The sequence below is a fragment of the Saccoglossus kowalevskii genome, chromosome 2 (assembly GCF_978046115.1).
Source record: "Saccoglossus kowalevskii chromosome 2, keSacKowa6.1, whole genome shotgun sequence".
Taxonomy (NCBI): Eukaryota; Metazoa; Hemichordata; class Enteropneusta; family Harrimaniidae; genus Saccoglossus; species Saccoglossus kowalevskii.
Window position 1 is genome coordinate 23,182,233 of NC_140642.1, and position 13,531 is coordinate 23,195,763.

Sequence of the window (13,531 nt, forward strand, 5' to 3'; positions counted from 1 at the left end):
ACTGACAAAAATATATAAAACGTTTTAAAAATGATTTTGAACTGAATGATTTTGAAATGTGTTGTCAATTTAAACGTTTTAGAAAAACTAACCACATTGATTTCAAATTTGGTTTGTGTGCACTAATCTTTGGAAATTGATTTACTATTAGTCACATGGTTTGATCTCATCTTAGATTTAAAAACAATTGTAGGTACTCACATACATCCCTGGTGTTGTCAGTGGCATATGTACTAATAATAACATCATATATAAATTACCAAATCATATTGCTTGTGGCAAATATTGCTCAATAATTTATTTACTAGAAAATGAAATAATATGCTTATCAACTTTACAACTTCAATATTGATTAAGTATTTTTACAACTATATGATTATAGCACATAGCCTCCCCCGACGATTTGCAATATTAAATTGAGGACACGTTTTCTCAGACAGGCGTATAGTTATATTTGTAGTGCAATGTTCAACACGTTCAAATGAGAAAATAATGAGTTATGCTTTTTTATCTTGCTTATTCTCGTAAATAAATGCCTTTGATCCGGTGAAAAGGCCTGATAAAATAACCAGCACATAAAATAATTTCTTGCAGAAGATCTTAAAACCAAATCTTGTAATCCTAACTGGAAACCACAAAATATCTTCAACAGGCAGACAACTGGGCTCAAATGCGTCTGTCTTTGAGCTTGTACTACTGTTGAGCTTGGGGAAGAGGACGTCTTAACAATTTTCTGAGTGAAGAGCCCAACGTAGTAATGCATTGTATACATATGGTAATGTGTACATTAAGGTAGTTCTGTAATAAATATTCCTGATACAAAGGAGCCAAACATCTTTTTTTATGAAGTTATTTATACTACAGGACTCGTTGCTATTAAATATGCTTGTCGATGACGTGTAAGCTGAAATTCACTCATTTTGTTGCCGATGAATGGAATGAACTGTTTATGTATCATATAATATGCGATATATCATATACCCACTCTATCTGAATGTAGTTCAGTATTTGTCACATTTTCAATTGTAAACGAAATAAATTTCTTTATTGCACAAAATTGTTTTTCACAAAAAAATAATGAAATTTTCCATTCAAATACAAAAGTTGAAAGAACTATATTGTAAGACTCTACAGAAATAGATAATGTGAGAGAAAGACATGCAATTTCAAAGTACAATAAATATGTTAATTGAATTTGAAATTTTAATGAATTGAAACCTTGGGAGTTATTGAAGCTGACGATAATCAAACTACCAAATATTGGCAATATGTCATTAGTGTACCGGTACAAATCCATGTTTATTATGAAGCAAGTTAAATCTAAATCAATATATTATAATATTAAAACATGACATTTTAATTAGATAAAAACGTCAAAAATCATTTACATATGTCCATGTTATTTTAAAGATGAAACATTGTATTGCACCAATTATTCTATTGATAGCTCTTGTGCAAAATGAGGATTTATGCCATAGCGCTGTCAGTCACCATGTTTGCAAAACAAGGCACTTAGGCATTTCAAACAGATTACAATAACGAGATGCCATTGAACAATTACAGGTATACACATTCATGTAATATGAATTAAACATTTTGTCTCAGTAATTTGTATTTGTAAAATAAGTCACTTAATTCAGGTAATAGGTGAGAATCATATCTCGGGGGTTGATTTCAATTTTCAGTCCCGTGCATACTCGTTAACTGTATTTGTATATTATTTATGTATGTTCAGTCTTTTTCTATTTCACTGTATGAAATGAATTGTAAAAATATTAATTATGAAAGGTACAATATCTAGTTAAGTACCGTTTGTGCACACATTGACATAATACAATGTTTTCTGATTCAAATCAGATTAGGTAATTAAATAATATGGGATAATTGCAAGTTCTTAGTTGTTGGTACAGATTTTTATATTATTTATGTATGTTCAGTCTTTTTCTATTTCACTGTATGACATGAATTGTAAAAATATTAATTATGAAAGGTTCAATATCTAGTTAAGTACTGTTTGTGCACACATTGACATAATACAATTTTTTCTGATTCAAATCAGATTAGGTAATTAAATAATATGGGATAATTGCAAGACCTTAGTTGTTGGTACAGATTCGTAAATATAATGTTCGATCCCTGTTTGATATATATTGGAACCCCTACATGCATTCCAATATTTCTTCGGGGTCCAGATTTTGTATGCCCTACCCGCGTGTATATATATGAAACAACATGCACATACAATAATTCTTTCAATCATCAAGAGAGTTAAGAAGCCACACCCCTCACCATTTACAGTTAAAGGTTATGTCATCCCGAATTCATAGAATAGATTAGTTTTGAAATGTGATACATGTCTTGGTTGGTTCAAGAGGCTTTGAATGTCTTGTTCGGTTCAAGAAGTTATAATTTTTTTGTCACACTTCATTGGGTAAATGCATCTTCTCATTTTGGAAAGGCGATAAATTGTCAGGTTAGAGAGGTGATACATATGTTGATATTTGTCTTGTTATATTCAAGGGGTGATAATTGGTGATGACTATCTTTCCAGGTTCGATGTGTGCTATGTGTCATGTCCAGTTCGAGTGGTACTACATATCTTTGGGGTTATAGTAGTGATATATGTCTTGCCTGTTTTGAGTGGTGATGTGTTGTTTGTAAATATCTCTACAGAAGGCATCAAGATGCACATTAGAACCATACGAATCGATATGTGTGTGTACTTGTTAATGTCTTTGCTGAGTTCTCTGATAATATCTGCTGTCATTATGTTTGCATTTATGCACACATTAAATGCTAAATCTGTCATGTTGCTGATCTATGTATGTCATATAAATTGAATTGATTTTAATGTCGGAATAGTTCTGACAGGAAACACTTACATTTGTCCACTATATAATAATAGAAATACCCTTGTAAATTTTAAGAAAGCATTTTACCATAATTGTTCAGTTCAAAATAGAATCTCTTTGATGTGAAAGGAATCAGTTTAATGTCCATGGCACTGATTTAAATTTGTCTATCCAGTTTCATGGTAGGAATGATGTACACTGGTACATACAATTTATTGATTTACAAATATGTGTAAAATAAACTATAAACATTACTATAACCAATATTTAAATTATGCCAATTTTATATCATATCGCATTTTCAAAACATAATATTCACAAATTTGTATTGTATCAATTTATGTGTTGTTAGTTTGATTTGTATATGTTCCAATTCACCTGCAATGTAGCTCTACGCGTGTACATCACCACCACCATCTTTTTGCGCATCGTCTTCTTTGGGCTTTGGTTTGATACCGATTCTCCATCCCATCCACGTTAACGAGTGCTGTATTTTGGACTGCGATAATGTGATGCACATCGTCATCACAGTCATGCCCAGTAGAATAAAAAACGATGATGCTATGGTGAACTTTTGATGTTCTGGAACCAAATCACCAAACCCGATGGTACTCAGTGTAATAAAAGAGAAATAAAAGCACTCGAAGTAATCCCAGTTTTCTTCCCATGCTGAAAAAAGTGCCGCTAATACACACATGTATAGAAATCCAAAGGCAATGATCGCCAACATAGGAATATCCATCTCATCATGCTCTTCTTTGTCATTTTTATTTTTTGTACCTTCCTGGCTTTCCATCACTATAACATCTCCGCCATAATCACTTTTAAAGATGTTATCATTCCTATTATTCTCACCCTCGTTCACGGGAACAGGATTTTCAATTCCACGTTCATCCCTAATAGAATTTTGCTGTATATCTGCAGATCCCCGTTTGTTCTTGAAACAAGACACTTTACCACTTGTCTTGTTGATGTACGGTCGAAATATTTTAAGATATAACAATTTGGTTCCTCTTGCAAGCAATGAACCCAAATCAACTAGGACCAGCATAAGTAGAGGAATGCCGAAGAATGCATATACCATGCAGAAAGCACGACCTTCGGTTGTCTCTGGTGCCATATGTCCATATCCTGGTGAAGTAGAAAGAAAAATAATTATTCTCAAGTAAACTGTCGGTATGTTTTGGGGGAGCATCATTTTAGTGCGACTTGAACTATATGGACATTCATTTTATAAGAAATGTATATGCATTCGGATTCATGTGCACCTCGATGTCTTGCATATACATATTCACATGTACATTCACCATAACCATAACCATAAAAGAATAATAATTCCCAAAATTACTGTTACACTGGATCCATATTTCCCAATATTTAATTGATTTGTACTTATGTCAACTGGAATCTAATGATCACTCTTTTCATAACTTGTTGAAACAAATTCAGTTACCATGAAAACCTGATCCACTTCAGTCTCTACCTAAATCTAATCGACTGGTACCAGTGGAAAGCCAACCCTTCCTGACATTTTCAAAAATCCATCAATAACGTACGTTATGTGTTATAAACAAAACAAATTCTCTAAATTGAAACCGGTTCCACATCTCTATCAATTTGTTATGGATTGGTCCTCGTGCCAAGGGCAACTTATAATGCCTAAATCAGGAACAGAAACAAACGCCGGTAAAACATAACTTCCTTCAGAGATATGTATTATAATCAAATTCATTTATATGTTCTACAAGCCGTGGAGCTTATACAATTTATGCACATTTGTATTCACGTTCAGCAAAACTATGCAAATGCTAAACAACTCGATTAACTTGTAGGCAAGAAACACTTCTGTGTGTGGTGATTCTATCAGCTGTATCGTTCCTTGGCATAACTTAGACTTCATCAGAGAAAGAGTAAGGCGGTTATTTATTAGCATACATCATGCTAAGTTATATGCAGGCGAAAACTGATATTTATTTAGCGGTTATTCATTTCGCTAAATCAACATGTCTGTATGTATTATATTGAACGCCATTTGTTTAATTAACCTTTTCTTATAGTCATTACATGCGAAGGAACATTCATGGTATTGCCTGAAGCAGTTGAGCGTCAGGCACACAGCCACGTATGCCGTATCGATAACGAGATATTATACATATAGTTTAAGCAGTTGTGCATTTTCTTTTAAATATAAAATATCTTTGTCAATAACATAGAACATAATCCCGATCATTATTCAGTAAACACTGCTTGATTTGAAATTATTTCTCAGTCGATTGCAGGGTTTGTACCAATACATTTTGTGGCAAATTGTTGCAATTTACATTGCAATTAAATAAACTGTTTTCCGCCAATGCATTTAGTTTATAGATATGTCACTGGTTAGGTCATATTGTTAAGTCTCCAAGGAAACAAAACATAACTTAGGCGAACAAAGGCATAAATGGACTAACAGATTGCCATCTCCTGTACCCCGCCACAAGCACGTATTATTACTGTGATCAATCCACGTAAATGACAGCCCTACTAGTTACTATAATGACTGTATTTCGGCGACAATATAATCGCCTCTCATTTGTGTTACTGGTGTACAGTCTGTCACAAATACATTTTTTTTTATCTTGGGTAATATTAATATGCGATTTTGGAATCTGCAATGGTATTCTGTACCCCTGCTACATAATTACTCCAAGCAAGTGAACGTTTAGTTTGGCCGTGACGTCACGCCCGTGAAAAATTCACTTCACTTCATTTCTCATGTCAATATAACCTTTCCGTGTTAATATAATACCATCTAGCTAAAATAAATGTATTCAGCGGCACCACCACTTCATATTGAATATATCGATTACTTTCTCGGCATGTTTGACATGATAAACCTTGTATTTAACGGTTAACCATGGCAGTGATAAGCCATAATTTAAAAAAACAAAAAAAAACATTTTTTATTACACGTTTCGAAGATCAATAGCATTAATGATTTTGAACTGAATGCTTTTGAAATTACACAATAGAATACATTATCCTATTTAAGGTGTTGTCAATTTAAATATATTTCTAAAATGACACGTGAAATATAATTAATACAAAAATGCTGTACTAGCATGGTGTTTGAAATCATATGCGTGCCTAACGAAATCTGCCACACATAGAGTGATATGTGTATGGTTTGGGAACCACAGTGCGATAAATCTATGTTAAAGCGGGGGAGTCGTCACATGCGTAGGGCACAGACATTTTAACAGTGATAAACCCGTGTTGATCCCAAGTCGCATGGACATGTGTGATTGGTGAATGTGTGATTATTATTTATGTGCAGTGTCGCTAGTTGTTTTTAGTCTGATATTACTCTATTCCGACGTTTTACAACGAGCATTAGGCATTTGCCCTTGTGTCCAGTCAGAGGCAAATATTGAACACCTTCCGATGAAAAATATTCGACAACAAAAATGTTGAATGCATTTTACCCAATGGTCGACAGAAAAATATATAGCAGAATATTACTATATATACACACACTGATTCAAAAGGAACAGCTGTTGCGATTGGAACAGGGTTAAATATTGTATACTATCTATAATCTAATGAAATAATAGAAATGTGTTTAAAACTGTAAATCATTCTCTTTTTTATGTCAAAATATATTTCGACATATTCTCACCTATGGTGGTGAACACCGTACAAGCAAAGAATAACGAGCCAGAAAATGTCCATCTCACTGGCTGCAGTTCATCGGAAACACCGTGGATAACGGCTCGTCTGTGTTCATGCTCGTACTTTCTGAATATGTTTGCAACCTGCTCCGACCAACTGGTGAAATTGATATTCTCCTGGCCGTCGATTACTGTAATATTCCAGATGAGTTCAAACACATTGTTACGTGTCTGCTCTAAATGTATTCGTTCCCGGATTTCGAACTGTCCTTCAATCGCCTGGAACACGGCAGCCCCGATAACGGCGTATACGACTAGCATGCAGGCTAAGCCAACATGAGTGAAGAGTAAACTGAAAATGCGGCTCGGTTTACAGAAGCGTCTCCCCCCGCCTCCTCCTTCTGTTGCTTGCATGATTAGTGGTTCCACACCACAGATAAACACATCGGTACCACACACATGTGAGCGTTGCAACTACTTGTTGTATGAACTATACACAAATAGCTGTTATAGTTATGACAGTTATTCCAGCATGTGTAGAGTTCGCGTCTTTTGGAAATACATTTAATATCACCAGTAGACCCAGGCATTTTAAAATTGCCAGATGCTCTTCCAGTAAAGTACAGTAGATCGGGATGTCTTCAACGGCGGAGGAAAGTATCTCGATACTGAGTGCTTAGCGTGAGTAAAATACGTCAGTTCTAATATTGAATACTGTGATTATCCAATAACAATGGAGAACAGTCACCTCTCGACGATTAGTTTACGGTCATTGGGTCCTCCGTATATATCTAATTATCATACGATGATATTGTTATTCACACTATAACTAATTTTTCCATTCCTTGTTACCACGTTGGTGCATTCTAAATTACGGCAAGTGCCTATTTACTTGGCACATGTCATTTAGCCAGAGCCGTGTGTTTAATAAATGGAATTGCCGCGAATAATCGCATAGTGAATCTCCCCCCAATGTAGATGATTATTTCCTCAGCTGTAAATCAAGTACGTTCCATTGTGTGTATATGTGACCCACGGGAAATTGATCAACGCATGTGGCGAATCATTCATTTGGTTCTGATATGGTGATACGATCACCCCAGGGGTAATTTGAACGTTACAACGAGTACAGTATGAATAATTCATATTTGATTAATCAGTGAATTAATACAAACATGTATTATGAACTTCACATGGCCAAGCTTGCGGTACATATGGTCAACAACATTATCTTTTGAAATGCAGTAACATTGTCAATGAAAACGACCGTACAGAGAATGGTTTTATAATTACAACTGATTTGTTTTTCTATAATTAAAACAGACGATGTGTATTTTTAAAATACAAGACTAATGAGTACATTGTTCTAGAATATGGTTTTATTTCCTGGCCATAAATTCATTATTTAGTGTAAGTGTGTTTAAATGACCTAGAAAACAATACCACGTCCATTGAATGACAGTGAACGAGAGTGCTATAATTACCTACAATGCAGTGACAAGTTCGATTATGATTTGTTTTTGTATTCACTGCGCTTGACTGATTGTTCGTTGTCTTGGCAACTGTTGTGTTGCAGGATGTAGGAGACCGCTTTCTCGTCCTCTTTAGTTGTATAGATAGAGTTGAGAACCGAGCAGCTGTCGAGTGGCGCAATAAAATATGTATTGTACACTGTATGCAACAACAAAGTGGCGCTGGGGGAGACTGAATAACACGTAAAAAATGGCGGAGAAGCACCTTCCGGAACACGCACCAGTTTATCATTACCAATGTATCTTAATTCATCGAAAAGCTTCAAAATATATGATTGAAGATCACAATGTACGTAATCACAATCCAAACAATTAAATAAGGCTGCATCATATGCAGATTACACATGTAATATGTTCAGTATGTTGATACATAATAACAAACTATGGTTACACATGTTACAATGTGTCAACCATTGCCATTCAGTCAATTTATTAAATATTATATATGGCCCTACATCATCAAATACAAGACGCTATAGTACAATTCTATGCAATGACCCTTAAATATTGATGTCATCTTAACTTCCAATAGTAACCCATTCTCAGTCATTGTTATTACTATTCTTGATTTGAATGGAACTCGATGATTGAATTGAGATATTAGTAATGATATATTATTATTTTTTAACGTGTAATGATATTAGACTTCAATGACAACATCATTACCAATACAGAATTGAAAAAACACAGATCCCGTGGTCTTGGTTCATACTGAGTCATTGCATCATTCCAGGTGATTGTTGTAAGACCACCCCTTCAATCGGGGGTATTTTGTCATTTATGTAATTTAACAAAATAATAAGATAAGTTTAGTTAATCGTAGGAGTATTCGCGGTGTTCCAGTCTAACCATACATGGTTAGTTTCCTGTAAATGTTTCAACTACTGGAGGCTACAAGTTGCAATAAACGACTTATGAATGCATCAATGTCTTCCCACACTGATACCAATGTCGAGTTCCAAATTTATTTATTCATTTTTTACATGTTAAATTATTATTTATTGTGTTTGAATTAGCGGTATTGGTTTTAAAATGTGTTTCTTTTGACGCCCAACCTACACCTGACTCATTTGCCATATAAATCTCGTAAAACGAGAGCTCCAGTAGTTATATTTTGCCGACCAATCACAGAGCAAGTTTACAAGTGTGTTTTATACTGAAACTTTCATTCATCATGGCTGCTGTTAGCGTACGCACCGAGCATAGAATTATATATTCGTACGAACCTCACGACTATGAGGTAAGTTTTCAGTTATTTTGATGTCGAAATATTACTTATACATGGAGCAATAACAAATGTGGTGTTTAATAAAATTCAGTCGTTTTATGGAAACTCTGGGAGAGTGAAACCGCCTTACCAATGTATACGTCTATCACCAGTATTGGCATGCCATTCAGTCACAGTAACAAAGACATAAATCTTCCATAGAATTCATTAAATCGCAGTAATCCTCTATTTAGGAAAGATATTATGGCTGCTGAAAACGGTTTTAGTAGCTTGATTAGACGGCATCGAACATAGTGCCACTGGAATGCGTGTTCTCCGGATCTACCTGTTCGATGGAGTTCTGTGTGTAAGGGACGCCCCGAACAACACATCCATACTCAGCTACGCGTAGTTTTATTCTACCATGTCTTCGGGATCTTGTTTAATCTAGAGAAGAGACACCGCTACTGGCAATGATCTGTAGGTTATTAGTAAATAAACCCAAAGTGTCTCAATACACCAGTAAAGCGGTTTCACTTTCACAGTTTCATTTCGATGTAGAGTATATGTAAATTGTACACATGTACATTATTTACATTCGCCTCAACGTTTTCATGACAATTCGTGTATACTTTTTTCAGCGATGAACAAAGAATCATTACCAAAAGCACCGTTGTCGTGACAACTGTAGCCATCTATTTCTCCCAGGGTAACTAACTCCTGCTGGAATCTCGTGACCGTTCTTTCATAACTTGTTGTATGTGATTCTATCAGCTGTATTTATCCTTGGTATGATTTCATATTGAGAAGCAGTCAGGTCATTATTTATGAGCATACATCGTACTATGCTATACGAAGGTGAAAACTGATACATGTATTTTCAATATTTCATTTCGCTGAATCAACATTCGTGTATTCATCATACCAAACGTCATTTGTTTATTAAACCGTTTTGGTAATGTTTTCCATGAAGTCTTGCAAAAAAATTAGGTCATGCAAACAAGATATGAATAATTTATGCTGTCTACAATTCCTGAAAATTCAATTAAAATGTAAATTTCGCTTTTCGTTTATACCTTAAGGCGGTAACGATATGGAGATTTTTGCAAAAAAACAACAACTGAGGGTGAAAAAGTGGCGTCATTGAACCCATATTATTACGTTTACGTAATCAGTACATAGCTCCACGTATATTTTCAAACCACTGATACAAAAGAAAAAAAGATTATAGCTTTTAAAATATTACAGCTTATTAGATATGTTTGACTTTTATTGATTCTGTGGGTAACGTGGAGTCGATTCGATTGCGTGGTAAATAAGTAATCACGTTGAAAGCAGTTGTCATAACACACTTTGCCCGAAGAATTCACAAGCTAACTGGCATCAAAATATAATCATTACAACTAAAGCGACATTCACAGTAATTTATGAAGTGGTGGAACGTCAGACACGCAGCCACATGCAGTATCGATAACGAGATAATATCCATTTAGTTTAAGTAGCTGCGCGATTTTTTCAAATACAAATATCTTTGTCAATAACATTGAACATAATCCAGATCATAATTCAGTAGACACTGCGTGATTTCAAATTGTGTCCGAATGAATCGCGAGATTTAGGACCAATACACCTTCGTAATATACAGTGTAATTAACTAAACAGTCATAAATTTGACTGGTTTACGTTAATGCATTTAGTTTATAGACAGAAACTGGTTAGCTCTTGTCGTTAGGTCTCCAAGGAAACAAAACACGAGATGGACTAAATGGACTAACAGGTACCCTGCCATATGCACATATTATTACTGTGTTCAACCTGTTTAAATGACAGCCCACTAGTTACTATAATGGCACTGACTGTGCTATTGTAGTCTATATTCCATACATAAATACACCAAGTAAGTGAACGTTTAGTATGGTCGTAACGTCACGGCTGAAAATTCACTTCACTAATATAATATCATCTAGCTAAAATAAATGTATTCAGCGGCACGACCACTTCATGTTGAAATTATCAATTATTTTCTGAGCATATTTGATTTTTAAGCATTAATGTACAAAATAAACCTTGTATTCAACGGTTAACCATGATAGGGCATATTTAAAAAAAATCATTTAAAATTGCACATTGCAGTGATCGATAACATTAATGAGCCTTTTATATTGAAATTAAATGGTAGAATAAATTAGTCATCGCGTGTGGAACGAGTAATTTACAATGTTGTCAATTTATACATACTTCTGACATGACACGTGAAATATAATTGATACTAGAATGCTATTGTACTTTACTACCATCGCGCGGTTTGAAAAGCTCGGACACGCTATCTTCCTTTTATTATATACCCCCGTTCCAATTATCCAGTTACGGAATCACTAGGTACGTACCACATAACGCGTGTCTAACAAAATCTACCAAACATAGACAGTGGTACCGTTTTGGAATCACAGTGCGATAAATCCATGGTAACAGTGTTTATCTAGTCTGTATCTCCATAGAGACATGTACGATTTTGTGATTAGTATTGTGTGTACAATGTCGCTGTTATTTACCAAACCGATATCATCATACTCCTACGTTCAACAATACGCATGAGACAGTCACCTTTGTGACCAATTTAGTCAGATGGAGACGAGGCAAATCTCGGACACCTTCCGATGACAAATATTCGATAAATCAGATACAAAATATGTTTTGGTATAATGCTGAATACATTTTAACCCGGGGGGTCGACGGGAAATATGTAGCAGAATATTACTAATACATGCTATATATATACACTGATTCAAAAGAAACAGCTGTTGCAATTTTGACATAGTTAACTATTCTATATTATCTATACAACTATACACAGTATTGTGTTATGTAAAACTGTTGAACACAACATTCTTTTTAATGTCAGAGTATATTTTGAAATATACCCACCTATGGTGGTGAACACTGTGCAAGCGAAGAATAACGAGCCAGAAAATGTCCATCTCAGTGGCTGCAGTTCATCGGAAACACCGTGGATAACGGCTCGTCTGTGTTCATGCTCGTACTTTCTGAATATGTTTGCAACCTGCTCCGACCAACTGGTGAAATTGATATTCTCCTGGCCGTCGATTACTGTGATATTCCAGATGAGTTCAAACACATTTTTACGTGTCTGCTCTAAATGTATTCGTTCCCGGATTTCGAACTGTCCTTCAATCGCTTGGAACACTGCAGCCCCGATAACGGCGTATACGACTAGCATGCAGGCTAAGCCAACATGGGTGAAGAGTAAACTGAAAATGCGGCTCGGTTTACAGAAGTGTCTCCCACCGCCGCCCCCTTCTGTTGCTTGCATGATTAGTGGTTCCACACCACAGTTAAATAAATCGGTACCGTACAGATATGGGCGTGGCTGCTGCTATGGATTGAACTATATATATATATATATATATATATATATACAGACTGATAACCGTTATAGTCATTCGAGCATGTTGGTGGTTGGGTTCACAAGTAGACCAGGCGTCTGCAGATGTTGTTACATCAACCAATACATCAGCGGTGTCTTCAACAGCGGAGAAAATAACGCGGTATTGACTACACAGCGCAATACTGTGATTATCCAATAACAGTGGAGAACAGTCACCTCTCGGCGATTAGTTTACGGTCATTGGACCCTCTGTGCATATCTGATTATTATATCTACGATGATATTGTTAACCACACCATAGCTATTTTGTTTCCATCCGCTTGTTACCACGTTGTTTACATCCGAAATTATGGCAGATGCCTGTTAACTTTCGCCACAGCTGTGTGTCCAATAAATGGAATAGCCGTTAATAATTGCATACTGAATCCCCCCTGAGTGTAGATGAATGTTTCCTCAGCTGTAAATCAAGTACGTCCTATATTATATGTGACTCAACACCCACGGGAAATTGATCAACGCATGTTGATGGTATGGTATGTCTGGTGATACGATCAACCCGGGGGAAATTTGAACGTGATTGCCGCCAGTGCATTATGAATAATCTATAGAGTATGCATAATTTATAATTGATTACTGAATTAATGCGACATATATTGTAGGATAATAAATTTCACACAGCCGAGCTTGTGGTACTGTACATATGGTCAACAAAGAGCGGTTTTGAAATGTTGTAACAATGTCCATGACAACGACCGGCTGGACGAAAGCATGGAAATGTTTCTATAATCAAAATAGATTTTGTTTTCTATAATTTTGTTTTCTATAATTTGAACAGAAGATGTGTATTATTAAAATCCAACGAGTGTTTAAATGACCTAGAAAAC

The 13,531-nt window shown here is 35.3% G+C and overlaps 1 protein-coding gene across 2 annotated transcripts; it reads right to left on the minus strand.

Moving 5' to 3' along the window:
- Nucleotides 1–1,016: 1,016 nt before the first annotated feature.
- LOC102807638 (potassium channel subfamily K member 18-like) lies at nt 1,017–12,666 on the minus strand. Of its 2 annotated transcripts, none has more exons than XM_085493034.1 (2): nt 12,167–12,666; nt 1,017–3,983 (listed from the first exon to the last, which is right to left on the minus strand). In XM_085493034.1, the coding sequence occupies exons 1-2, from the start codon at nt 12,570–12,572 to the stop codon at nt 3,244–3,246; spliced, it is 1,146 nt and encodes a 381-aa protein (XP_085349160.1). In that variant the 5' UTR covers nt 12,573–12,666; the 3' UTR covers nt 1,017–3,243. The 2 variants fall into 2 exon arrangements, with proteins under 2 accessions (XP_085349160.1, XP_006824865.2); XM_006824802.3 differs by lacking the exon at nt 12,167–12,666 and adding an exon at nt 6,511–6,827.
- Between the last annotated feature and the right edge of the window lie 865 nt (nt 12,667–13,531).